Below are 13,058 nucleotides of genomic sequence, written 5' to 3' on the forward strand. Positions count from 1 at the left end.
AAAAACCTGCTGACCCCACAGTACATCAATAAATCCTAAAAATTTGTCTAGTGTTTCATTTCCTTTATCTCATCCTTTTCCACAGCCAGTATAAGAGTTGAGCCCTCACTACCTCATGAGTATAGAGTAGTTCTGTAATCTCATGAAATGTTCTATTTCAGTTTCCCTTGGTTGTGTCAAAACCCTTCACAAATCCTCAATAGCTACCCATGAACTGTAAGGTTAAGTCAGGCCTCCAGCCTTACCTCTCTCCAGCCTACCTCCTACCACCACCACGAGTGTCTTCTACACCCGACCTGGACTATTTGCTGTTTCCAAACACCCTACCTTAAAGCTCTACAGCCTGTATACCCAACCTAACCCTTTTGATCATAAGGCCTCCTGTTTCTATCTATCCGACAATGCTCTATTACTTCATTCCAAAGGGATTTCTCTGGTAGTCCAGTGGTTACAACTCTTGCTTCCCAAGGCAAGGGGTGCAGGTTATATTCCTGGTTATGGAACTAAGATCCCACACGCTTCCTGGCCAAACAACCAAAACATAAAACAAGCAATATTGTAACAAATTCAGTAAGACTTTAAAAATGGTCATTAAAAAAAATAAAAAATCTAAAAAAGTAGGAAAAAAACTTCCATCTTCTCTGTGAAGCATTTGTGAGCGCTCCCCACCTTCCCCCTGGAGAACTTCTTTATGGATTTAGCAGTCTCCGTTGCAGCACTTAGACTGACACACACTTGACCACGCATTTGCTGCTACTTTAAACTGAAAGCTTGAGAACAGGCACCAGGCCTGTCCCTGTGCCACCTGCTACTTGGCACATGATGTTGGAAGGCTCACTGGTACGCATTCCTCCTTCCCCAATTATAATACGCAGCTTGAGATTCATGTGCCTTGTCTTCATTTTGATGTCTCCACAAGGTGCCCTCAGTACAATTTGCTGCATTCCTGACAAAGGTGTCCCTTCAGTCCTGGGCATATTAGCCCCAGCATTTCTAAAAATGGAGCTCTACGTCTCTGCATCTCCCCACCCCTCATCCGCACAGACTCAGGAAAAAGTATGACCAGCCCACTGACAGCCCCACCTCCTTACAGTGAATTCAATCACACTTGAGTCTTTCCTGAACACTCCAACCTGCAGAGGTCCCCTAGCACACCCATGGTGCTGGTCTCTCATTTGTCAGGCAGTCATCTTCAGCCATTAAGTAACTGCTTACTTTTCAAGTCTGTCTGTCTTGATCTCTAAGATACTTGGGAGCAAAGTCATTCACAGGATACACAGTTAAGTACCCAGGAAAACATACAGTATGGCTGAAGGACCAGACTTCCTCTGCAGTCCCTTCTGCACTCTAAAGGCCATCCTATAAAGCCTGTATTCCTCCCATTCCTGCTCACCTTGAACCTTCGGGCTAGAAACTTATTCTTGATCTCTAAGAAATTGCCACGGTTCATTTCCCCCTTGAAAGGTTCGTTGAGGATGGCATAGCGTGGGTCATTCTGGATGTCCTGCCAACGGGCATAGCCATGGCTGTTGGAAAATTAATCGCTCAGGAAAAACGAAACAAGGGAAAGTAAGAACATCCAACTGTTGGACCGGCAGAAATCCCACCAGAACCTTGGATCGGACTCAGACAAAGGATACTTTATGATGCCAGCCAGTAGCCAGTAGTCATGGCGTCGGTGCCAGATCTCGTAAGTCTTCTTGGTGACGGTGGCTGCCCGCTCCTCATTCTGCCACAGGGAGTGCAGCTCTGAAGAGAGGTATGGGGAACGGGGAGAAACACAAAGGCAGACACCACTGAGGATTCAGCTACTTAACTCCTGACCCGATAGCAACTTACTGTGCCTTTGGCTTTGGAACAGGGACCCCAGAGGAGTGTGCTGTAGGCCTGGCATTCCCTCTAGGACAGCTAAAGTCGCCATACCTTGGTTTCTGACAAGAACCCTAATTTCACCTTGAATCTTTCCAGTGGGCCCCTTTTTCATACCCGTAAAACCACCATCTGCGATGTTGAACATGAAACGCTGTTTAATATTTTTCTTCTGCTTCTCATCATTCAGGTCCTTGGGGGTCTCTCCATTCTGAAGCATCACCTCTTTTTTCTCCTCCTCTTCTTTCTTCTCTTCTACAGAACAGGCAGAAGAGAAATGTCAGCTCTAGACAGAAGACAGCACCATGGCCCTTACCTGTACATACAGCACCATGTGCTACAAGACCACCCATCTACTTCCACCCTTTCTCCACGTGTTTTATTCATATATATATATATTTGGCTGCACTGTGTCGTAGTTGCAGCATGTGAGCTCTAGTTCTGTGACCAGGAATCGAACCTGGGCCCCCTGCGTTGGGAGAGCAGTCTTAACCAACAGACCATCAGGGAAGTCCCCACATGTAACTGTTTCTTAAACCCACAAAAAGGTGCCACCAGCCCACTGACCATCACAGGCGGGGAGAGGGGGAAGTCTTTTAGCTTGGGATAAAATGATTCTATCAGTATGGATGGGGAGCCTGTGGGTGGAGAGGTGTCTGGGAGACAAAGTTCTTCCTTTCAGCAATCGAGTCCTTTTACAGTACAGTCGGCTTCTCCAAACACCCACCTTTGTCCTCCACCACAATGGGAGTCAGATCGACTGCTGCCTTCTCCTCCACCTTCTCCACATCAGCATTACCTGGGGGGAATAGACGGCACTGAGAACATACCTAAACAAGAGTGCTCCCCACCTCTGTTAGATCTGAAATAGTCCTAAACCTAAATCTTAATGATTAAAGTCATAAAAGATGTCCTGAGGGACAAAAGGCCCACAGTTAAACTCAGGGGTGAAAAAGTCTTCCATGTGTCAGTTCCTCTGGACTGCCTCCAGCTGGGCTGCAAGTCGAAGTCCTTTGGCTCGCAGGGTCTGTAGGGCACACAGATAGACATACCTTTGGGATCTGTCTCCATCGCTTCCTCTGTTCTCTCCTTGACCTCTGCCTTTTCCACTTTCTCCTCTCCCTCAGGAGGCTCCACTGGGACCTTCTCCTCCTCTGAGGCAGGGGCAGGGGGCTGTGTACACTTCAAAAGAGAGAAGACAGAGGTTGAAGCAGACGGGCCAGCCTCCCAGAGGGAGGATGGGCCAATCCCACGGCCTCCAGTGTGGCGTCTGTCACCCTCTCACCTCAACGGCGGCCTCAGGGGGTGCAGACTTCACCTCCTTCTCTGCCTCTGCACTCTCTTCTTCTTTGAGGTTATTTTCCTCTACTTTTATCCCATCCTCTGCAGACCAACAATAGACATTAATTAAGAAGGTCCTAGATCAAAGAGAAGGTCATGCCTTCTCAGTCTGTCTCATCTTAAACTGTCCTCTCGTGCCTTTAAGAGCCAGCCCTATTCTCAGGACGGCCCTCCTAAACTGAGAGGGAGCTTGCTGTGCGTCCTGCCGGAGTCCCCTGAGAACTGAGCACAGGGGAGCAGAAAAACCACAGGCCAGGACAAGATGAAGAGGACAGAGGACTACCACCCAGGAGCACTCACCGGCAGGCGGGGCAGGAGCTGGAGTATTGGGTTGTGTGTCCCCAGGAGTGGAGGGGGTAGGTGTCTTTGGGGACGGTGACCCTGGCTGGGACATTTTCTTATTTTCCTCTACTTCTGCGAGTTCAGGCATGCTCCAGCGCCCGTTAACATGTTCAAACTCCTGAACCTGCAGCAATGGGACAAGAGGTTGAAGACCCGAGTCCAACTAGGCTCCTTCCCTGCTGGCTCTCCAGCTCCCACTATAAGCCCTGGATCACAGAGGGAGGCTCAGGGCTCACCTTCTTGCGAATCAAGGACATAACCCCAATCCGAGTAAGGACATGCTGACGAGACAGGCCTTCTCGGGGAACGCCATCAGCAAAGGTCTCGGCCCCATCTGCTCCCGGCTCACATAAATGCCGCATAAAAAGCGAGACATAAGCCCTGTGGTAAAGAAACAGAGAAACAGGTTAAAGAGCAGCCAGCTCCCAGACCAGACTCCTTCCCACCCGCAGGGCAGTCAGGCCTCATGCTGGAGATGACCGTGGCTCCATGTGAGCTAAAGCCCGCCACGGTGCTGAGAGTTGGTCTCCAGACCCCGCGCTGTGCCCCAGGTCCTCTGCTGGGGAAGCAGGGAACAGAGAGCCCTACTCCTAGCAGCTGCACTTCCAGCTTCAGCAGAAGTGCCTCCTGGCACAGCAGGCTCCAGTGTGCAGAAAAACCCGGACTCAAGAGGCCTTGCTTTACAGTGCTCACCCAAGCACTCGACTTACTTGAACTCCTTCTCCGATTTGCCTCGCAGATCCCGCACGAGCCACTGGGTGGTAAAAGCATCCTGAGGGGGCATCCCATAGCGCATAATTGCATTAAGAAAGGCTTTTCGCTGACGAGCATTAAAACCAAGAACCTGGGGGCAGAAGGAGCCAGGTGAGAGGGAGGCAACCCAACTCCCCCAAGACCCGACAGCCGCTCGCACCCACCCTGCCCTAGGACCGAGTGGTACTCACTTCAATATTCCCACCAACACGGGCCAACAGAGGAGGCAATGGCTTATCTTTATCATTCCGCAGGCCCTTGCGACTGGGCCTGCGGGGAGCTACAAGAAGAAAAAGGACGTGTGAGCGACGCTGATCGGGATGTTAGACAAAGCAACAGGTAAAAATCCAACAGAAAGGCATGGGCCTCACCTTCTGAACGTTCGTCAAAGTCTTCATCACCTTCCTCTGAGGCCACCGAATAATCGGACTGGTTGTCGGACTGGTCGTCCTGCCAATCTGGAGGGAGAGAGGGCAGATGAGCGGGGCCCACTGCTCTAGTGGAACGGCCCATGGGTGGGGGGCGGGGCCGGCCACACACACCTCGGTCCTCCTGCGAGCCATCATTGTAGTTGACCTGTTTACGAATTCTTTTTCCTTTGCCCAGGTTTCGGGCCAGATCTTCTTGCTGCTGCTCATAATGGTGCCGCAGCAATTTCTCCCAGTAGTCGGGATCCACACTTTCTTCCTGTTTTATGATCTCCCGTTCCACCTCCTCTTCCTCCTGGGGCAGAGGGAGGGCCAGGACTCAGGGCTGCTGCACCCCCAGCTACCCCTGGTCCTCACAGTTCCCACTCTGTTAGCTGCTGTTCATGACTTGACTCTGAAATACATGGTGTACCTGCTTGAACCTAAGAACTTGAAAGAAATTTAATTGACAGGACAAGCTGTTATCACAAGACAGAAGGATGAAAAGACAATGTGCATTCTTTTAACCCCTTTTACTGACACACAAACAGTTGGGAGACGGTAAAATGCAGGAAAGAGATTAGAGCCTTAGCAAGGCAGAATGGAGAAGCTTCTGAAATACTGCAGAAGATTTTCCCAAGCAATAAAGTAGAAGGGCCATAAGCCCTTTCTGTTCTTCATAAACTTCATAGAAGTTTACCAGCTGTGAAAAAAAAATTGCATATCCTCTTATATCCCCAAATGTTTATGCTCCTCTGAAAGTCTTCACTTTTTTTTTTTCAGATAGTTTAGGACCACCAGTTCCAAATCCTTTACATTAGAATTAAGCTGTTAACAGCATTGATATAAGAAACAACCTACATATCCAGCATTAGGGAACCTGAATAAATTATGGGGGGGTGAAATGGATGAAGAGAGTCAAAAGATATAAATTTAAGTCATGATGATTTTATACATAGCATGGAAACTCTAGTTAATACCATACTGCATATCTGAAAGTTGCTATTATAGTAAAAGAACAGTTCTTAAAAGCTCTCATCACAAGAAAAAAAAAGTTAATACTATATATATGGTAACAGAACTAAACTTACTGGGGTGACATCTTGCAATATATATAAACCATTATGATTTGATACAATATATCAAATCACATCATACACCTTTAATAGTATTTTATATTATATCTCATTTTTTTTAAGTAAATAAATTATGGTACTTTCAAATGGTGACATATTACACAGGGGGGTGAGGCAGAAGTTCTTTCTGTACTGATTTGGATGAAATAAATCCTCTAAGATCAGGTAGACAAAAGTGAGGTACAGAACATCATGGAGAAGAAGCCACTTTTCCTTACATAGCAACAGGGAGGCAACTAGAAATGATCATAGTCAGAAACAAATACCATATCACTTATACATGGAATCTGAAAGTATGACACAAACCTATCTATGGAACAGAATCATGGACCTAGAGAACAGACGGGTAGTTGCCAAGGGGAAGGGACTGCAGTGGGAGGTTGGTATTAGCAGATGTAAGCTTTCATATATAGAAGAGATAAACCACAAGGTCCTACTGTATAGCACAAGGAACTATATATAACATCCTATGATAACATAACGGACAAGAATATATATAAAGAAAATGTGTATATATACATATATATTAAAAAGTATAACTGAATCACTTTGTTGCCCAGCAGAAATATACACAGCATTGTGAATCAACTATTCTTCCCATTTTTGTGTGTTTGTGTGGTGTGATTTAACACAACAGAAGTTTATTTCTTGTTCCTACAATGTCCATTACAGATCTGGGGGACTCTCCAGAACAGATACCTCTCTCCAGTGTGGGGGCCTCAGCATTCCAGACTGCTCTGATCTCATACTCCTCTCTCTGGATGTGCTCACACGACAGAGGAGGAAGACAGCACTAGAGAGTCCTACACCAACAAATAAATGCTTCAGCCACGAAGTGAGGATTCTGCAACAACCCACTGCTCAAAACTGTCTCAGGACCCTGTCTAACCACAAGGAGCAGAAAAGAATAACCACTCCCTTCTTTTTTTGGCTGTGCCATGTGGCTTACAGGATCCCAGTTCCCTGATCAAAGGCTGAACCTGGGCCCTCAATAGTGAAAGCGTGGAGTCCTAACCACTGGATCACCAGGAAATTCCCTTCTTACTGTTCACTAGGATCCAAGCGCCATGTCTCCTTGTCTACTGCTATACCTCACTTAGAAGAGGACCTGGGGACTTCCCTGTGGAACAATACTTCAACTTTAGAAAAAACTACTTTCCTTAAAAGAAAAAGGGAAAAAGGTGTTTCTGTGTATATACACGTCTATATATATGCATACACACATGTGATTTATATGTATATAAAATAGTTTGTAAAATAAATATCACTTATCCCCAGCGAGGGTGCTAGGTAGCCAAAGGACTGGGGTGGGGAAGAGATACTTCTATAGCTTCTGAATTTTGAATCAGGAGACTTACAGCTGACCCCTGAACAACACAGGTTTGAACTACACGAGTCCACTTACACACAGATATTTCTCAACAGTAAATACTACAGTACCACACAGGGCACAACTGAATCTGTAGATGTAGGAGCTACACATATGGAGGGCTGTAATATTCAAAAAATAAAACTTTATGCAGCCACCTAGAGGGCCATCATCAGGAAAGGTTAACAGTGGGAGGGAGAGTACCAGCCCTCCCTTGCAGCCACTCAGCACCTTCTGCCCTGGGTCCCTCCCAGGGTCCCTCCCAAATGTGGGCCACCCTGACAGGAGGGCAGTTTTGACCGAAGACTACTAGGCTGCAGACCAGTCAGACTTTTTAGCCATAAGCACACAACACTGAGGTTAAGATACATATCAGAAAAACAGCAAGAGGAATGATTCAGAGTTGGAAGGATGAGGATAGATGTCAAAGATCATCAGAGACTGATGTCAATTCAAAGAACCTTGACCTGGGTGGCTCAAAGGGGACCAGAAGGGAAAGAATTTTTTTTCTTTAATTCCATACCCTATTATTACATTGGGGGGAAAAATATTAGAGTCCACACATTCGTAACTGAGTATTCTTTGTTTTCTGTTTTAAAAGACCCAGGAAACAGAAGGGAAAAAGGAAAAACAATTGTACAGGAAGACAGGCTAAGTACATATCACACCTCCTACCTTTTCTCTGGAGAGAGTTGGGTTAGCAATCCAAAGTCTATTTATAGAGCTAATAAAATGCATAAGAGAAAATAAAGTGAGAGTCTGATAAAGCAGTTAATATAAATGCTTTGAGTGTGAAATGTGGCCAGTTACGTCCAAGAAGTGCATGTGATTTGCTCATACTTACAGAATTTCTTTTCAAAGAGGTGAAATAATAATCACTGTACTAATTTGCCTACAGATGTTTTCCTCGTCTCAAATACCATCGTGGTCTCAACTCCAACTTTTGGACGAATCACCAAGCACCGCGTTGGACTCATACTCACCCCCATTTCTTCTTCTCGCACCACATACTGGGCCACTTTGAAGGAGCTCAAATATTCATTCATGCCCTGTAGCTCCGTGTCTTCAGTCTCATCCTGGTTCCGGTCCAGCAGTCGTTCAATGGCTTTATCATCATAGTGGATGACACTGCTGTCTTCTCCCTCTTTGTTGTCTCCTCCTATAAAGAATCAGGGGTCCACACCCCCAGTTAGCATCAGCAGCTGCAGTGGAGAAAGCTAGCCCCACAGACCCAAGGTCTGAGTCCCAAGACCCTCGGGATCAAAGATGCCCTTTAGAGCAGCCACACCCCACACCAACACAAGTTCCTGACCAGCTCACCTCCATCTGTGGCCTCATCTTTGAACAGCTCCTCGGTGCCAAACTTGAGGATATCATCAAGCTCCTGTTTGGACATGGATCCAGTCTTGGAGCCCAGCCCAGGCCGAACAACGAGATGCGTCAGCATCATCTTTTTCTTGGCCACCTGCGTGATGCGCTCTTCCACAGACGCACGGGTCACAAACCGATAAATCATCACCTTCTTATTTTGCCCAATACGGTGAGCTCTGCTAAAGGCCTGGAGTGGGATACAAAACGAAGACAAAAACTGAAGTAACCGTGTTTTTTTGCCCTGACTTTCACATAGTAAGCCAAACCGAGCATGAGGCTCGAGCTGCAGCTTGCCTCATGCAACTTCCTTTTGCACCCCTGCTCCCAGACACCATCCTCTAACTGTGTTACCCAAAATAGGACCAGAGCTAACCCAAACTCTCCAGCTTACAATAAGGTAAAAGGCATTTAAAAAGAATCTATTGTTTTCCCCTGAAACAACTAATTCCAGATGATGGAGCCCTTACAGAGAACACTGTGCATTTCCAGTAAGTTACTGTATGCCAAGGCTGCTGCCTCTGCTCACCTGGATGTCATTATGGGGGTTCCAATCAGAGTCGTAGATAATAACTGTGTCAGCAGTAGCCAGATTGATTCCAAGGCCCCCAGCTCGAGTGGAAAGCAGGAAGCAAAACTGCTGAGCACCTGGTGCTAAGACAGGAACCACAATTCCAATGAACAAATGTATAAGGAGCATCAGAAATACAAAACCTCATTAGCAGATGCAAAATGCTACATATAGGATGGATATACAACAGGTCCTACTGTGTATAGCACAAAGAACTGTGTTCAGTATCTTGTGATACACCACAGTGGAAAAGAATATGAAAAAGAAGATATATTTTTAAAAAAGACTTGTATATATGTATGACTCAATCACTCTGCTGTACAGCAGAAATTAACCCAACACTGTAAGCCAACTATACTTGAATTAAAAAAATTTAAAACAAAAACACACCTCTTTAAGCAAACACCAAAGTATCAATAATGGTATCGTAAGCAAAGAGCAACAACAGATACTGAGATGTGTGTGAAAGTTTAAGAAATAGGATGTCACCATGGTCTCAAGTGTCCCCTAAAGGAATTTATCAATCACAATGAAGAAAACCTTACAGGGGAGAAATTAAGCAGACACCACCTGAACCAAGTAATCAAGGCCAACACCAGCAGTGGAACATTATCACTGTCACATCATCCCTGGGAATGATGCACTGAAAAGGACACAGCATCGCTCTTGCAGACTCCTGCCCGAAATGTCTAACGTTGATCAAATCATGAGAAAACATCAACTAGACTGGTATTAGAAAAGCTAAACATTCTATAAAGAAGCTGACTAGTCACCATCAAAGATATCAATATCATGAGTAAAAAAGAATGAAGAAGTGGAAGAGACAACAACTATGAGTGATGTGGGATCCATGAGTGGATCCTGACACATGGTCAGTGGTGACATTCAAGTCTATGACCTGGTTAGTAGTATACTAGACACCAATGTTAATTTCCTGGATTTGAACATTGTACTGTGGTCATGTAAGTTATCAAGAAAAGCCAGGTGAAAGGTATACATGGACTCGCTATGTTATTTTTTTGAACTTTTGTGTTCAAAACTATCTCAAGTTATAAAGTTAAAAAAAAAAAGAGGAGGTGGTAATGGCTACTGAGACAAGCCTGCCACTAGCTTGCTATCTGGGCTTGGTAAATCTGGATAAATCCGGGTCCCTCCCAGGCCTCAGCATGCAATGAAGATGATTAAATGAAGTGCCCTTCTTTTCAGCAGAGAGAACAAAGACTCCATAGGGAATAAACAATCTCCCAGGAATAATCTGATACATTCTTCCAATCAAGAAATTCTAAAGTACTCTTCCATGTCTATAAAAGACCCTGAACCACTACCCAGAAAAAGAGATGTGAGAGAACAAGTGATAGGTCGAGAGCTCTGAGTGAATGAAGATGCCAGGATCAAAGCCATTCCTCCCCTCTTACCATTGAAGCGGTCAATGGCCTCCTGACGCATGTTCCCAGTGATTCCCCCATCAATACGTTCATATTTATAACCTTCATGTTCCAGGAAGTCCTCTAGCAGGTCCAGCATCTTGGTCATCTGAAGAGGAGCAGAGTTGAATTACGGGATTAATTAGATGACAGTCCTCCCGTATGTCTCTGAGCTGTCCACTGCTACCTGGAAGTTACCTGGGAGAAGATGAGGACACGGTGCCCACCCTCCTTGAGGTTCTTGAGCATCTTCTGAAGCAGCAATAATTTCCCGGATGCTCTGATGAGGGCACTGCCGTCATACATGCCGTTAGGCATCTTAGGGGCTTCCTAAAGAGGAGCAAAAAAGAAAAAATAAGGAAAGAAACCCCACACGGAGTGGTCCCCACCCAGGGATGGACAAGAGGTGGCGAGTTACCATGGCGGCCACCGGGAAGAGATATGGGTGGTTGCAGCACTTCTTAAGATCCATCACCACGTTTAGCAGAGAGACCTGGTTGCCACCCCCTCGGGCATTGAGGGCTTCAAAATTCCGAGTGAGGATGTACTTGTAGTATTTCCTGTGTAGACGACAGGGTAAGGGATATCACCCTCGAGAGTCGTCACCTGGCTCACCATGTGGGCCCAGGGTCTGGGGCCTTCCTTCCAACACCTCTCACTTTGGGACTGAGGAAACCCAAGAAGCGCCATTGCCATCCTTTTAAACAAGGGAAGGAAGCGCTGAGCACTCTGGACCCAGCACCCCGGCCACAGGTTCCTTTGAGCCTCACTGGCTTGGTCACTACCCATCTCATATCAGAGTACGGGGAGGACTGGCAAACACCACACAGACGGGCCGGCGTGTCTAGCTGTGTCTGTCAAACTGAGCCAGCACCCCGTTTCTCCACACTCACTTCTGCATGGGGCTCAGCTCCACACGCACGATCAGCTCTGTCTTGGACGGCATGTTCTTGAACACGTCAGCCTTGAGCCGCCGCAACATGTGAGGGCCCAGCATGTCGTGCAGCTTTTTAATCTGGTCCTCCTTGGCAATGTCCGCAAACTCCTCCAGGAAGCCTTCCAAATTGCTTCAGAAGGAAAAGGAAAGAAGCTGTTAGAGAGGGGAAGAGAAGGGACATGACGCAGGAGGCAGAAGGAGCAGGAAGGATGAGGAGCCAACTGTGGACAAGCACACACTTACTGGAACCTCTCAGGGGTGAGGAAGTTGAGCAGGTGGAACAACTCTTCTAGATTGTTCTGCAGTGGAGTCCCTGTCAGCAACAGCTTGTGCTGGAGTGAGTAGCCATTTAGAACTCGGAAAAACTGGTGAAGCAGATGGAGAGAAGTGGAGTACAATGAAAACAGGACTCCAGTACTTCTTTGTAAAGTCCCGTTTTACCGCCCAGCAGTTAAGCCCCTGCCCCTACCTCTCTCTCTCTTAAAAAAATTTTTTTTATTATTCTTTATCTTCTTTCCGCAGTGACTTTTTCTTTCAGCCACACTTTGCAATCTTAGCTCCCCAACCAGCTAATGAACCCGTGCCCCACACCCCCACCCCAGAGTAGAAGTGCAGAGTCCTAACCACTGGACCACCAGCAATGTCCTCCATCTCTCTTCTAAGGCCTGGCCTCCAAGGCTTATCTATCATGAGTGAGTAAGGAAGGCAGAGATCCTTTTTCCATCTCCCGTACTCCCAGGTCTCCTCTTCCTGAGTTGGTGGTACCAAAACCCTAAAACTGGAGACCACAGCTCCCCGGCCCCTCACCTTAGACTGATTGTTCTTGAGCCGATGGGCTTCATCCACGATGAGGCAGGCCCAGTCAATAGAGCCCAAGATGGCCATGTCAATGGTGATCAACTCATAGGATGTCAGCAGCACGTGAAACTTCACAGATGCCTCTTTCTGCACAAGAAGGTGACTTGGTCACTCGTGTCCAGGCCAAGTCAAGGGACTGGCCGGGGAGGGTGGGAGTGGGGGAATTCCCTCCTCTCACCTCAGCCCAGGGACCAGACTCAAGGACACCATAGCAACAACTCTACCCTACCCCTGCCTCTCTCAGGTACCTTCATGCGGGAAGCCTTCTTGCCGCCACGAATGGCATTGTCCTCAAAGGAGAACTCATTCTCTCGGATGATAGCACGGCTGTCTTTGTCACCCACGTAGGTCACCACGTACATATCTGGAGCCCACATTTCAAACTCCCGCTCCCAGTTGATGATGGTAGAAAGAGGGGCGCTCACTAGGAAGGGGCCCTTGGAATGACCCTGTGAGGAAAAAGAGCAGAGGGAGAATGAGGACTCAGGATCCCACACAAAACCCCAGGGTCCACGGTCCGGCACCCGGCCCCTCCAGCAGGCAGAGGACTGGCCTGTGCACTGCTGCTGCCCCTCCTCCTTCCCCAGGATACAAACACACCCAGCCGCCTCCCTCCCACAGGTCCAGGCCCGCCTCCAGGGAGCTCACACACTGGTCTCTCCACACTGGCTCCACCCACAGTT

At 47.1% G+C, this 13,058-nt stretch overlaps 1 protein-coding gene, 1 long non-coding RNA gene and 1 other non-coding gene across 10 annotated transcripts in view; 1 reads left to right on the forward strand and 2 right to left on the reverse strand.

Annotated features, from left to right (window-relative positions):
* The window catches only part of CHD4 (chromodomain helicase DNA binding protein 4), a 29,495-nt gene that overhangs the window by 3,769 nt on the left and 12,668 nt on the right, over positions 1–13,058 (reverse strand). For 6 of the 8 annotated variants that reach the window (XM_045165262.1, XM_045165261.1, XM_045165263.1 and 3 more), the window contains exons 16-37: positions 12,624–12,824; positions 12,325–12,462; positions 11,761–11,882; positions 11,474–11,647; positions 10,999–11,140; positions 10,779–10,910; positions 10,572–10,689; positions 9,115–9,239; positions 8,538–8,775; positions 8,201–8,376; positions 4,848–5,028; positions 4,677–4,763; positions 4,497–4,585; positions 4,263–4,396; positions 3,789–3,933; positions 3,511–3,676; positions 3,155–3,252; positions 2,922–3,051; positions 2,597–2,668; positions 1,987–2,124; positions 1,641–1,749; positions 1,394–1,526 (exon numbers count right to left, since the gene is read on the reverse strand). In XM_045165262.1, the coding sequence (XP_045021197.1) occupies positions 1,394–1,526; positions 1,641–1,749; positions 1,987–2,124; positions 2,597–2,668; positions 2,922–3,051; positions 3,155–3,252; positions 3,511–3,676; positions 3,789–3,933; positions 4,263–4,396; positions 4,497–4,585; positions 4,677–4,763; positions 4,848–5,028; positions 8,201–8,376; positions 8,538–8,775; positions 9,115–9,239; positions 10,572–10,689; positions 10,779–10,910; positions 10,999–11,140; positions 11,474–11,647; positions 11,761–11,882; positions 12,325–12,462; positions 12,624–12,824 (3,048 nt within the window). Of the gene's footprint in view, positions 1–1,393; positions 1,527–1,640; positions 1,750–1,986; positions 2,125–2,596; positions 2,669–2,921; positions 3,052–3,154; positions 3,253–3,510; positions 3,677–3,788; positions 3,934–4,262; positions 4,397–4,496; positions 4,586–4,676; positions 5,029–8,200; positions 8,377–8,537; positions 8,776–9,114; positions 9,240–10,571; positions 10,690–10,778; positions 10,911–10,998; positions 11,141–11,473; positions 11,648–11,760; positions 11,883–12,324; positions 12,463–12,623; positions 12,825–13,058 lie in introns of all 8 variants that reach the window. The other 2 variants (XM_045165260.1, XM_045165257.1) reach the window with 2 other exon arrangements.
* LOC123465743 lies at positions 3,334–3,471 on the reverse strand. The gene has a single exon (XR_006641035.1). It is a non-coding gene; the product is annotated as a small Cajal body-specific RNA 11 (non-coding RNA).
* LOC123465665 lies at positions 4,390–7,125 on the forward strand. Its single transcript, XR_006640914.1, has 2 exons — positions 4,390–4,644; positions 6,521–7,125. It is a non-coding gene; the product is annotated as an uncharacterized LOC123465665 (long non-coding RNA).

The sequence above is a fragment of the Bubalus bubalis genome, chromosome 4 (assembly GCF_019923935.1).
Source record: "Bubalus bubalis isolate 160015118507 breed Murrah chromosome 4, NDDB_SH_1, whole genome shotgun sequence".
Classification (NCBI taxonomy): Eukaryota; Metazoa; Chordata; class Mammalia; order Artiodactyla; family Bovidae; genus Bubalus; species Bubalus bubalis.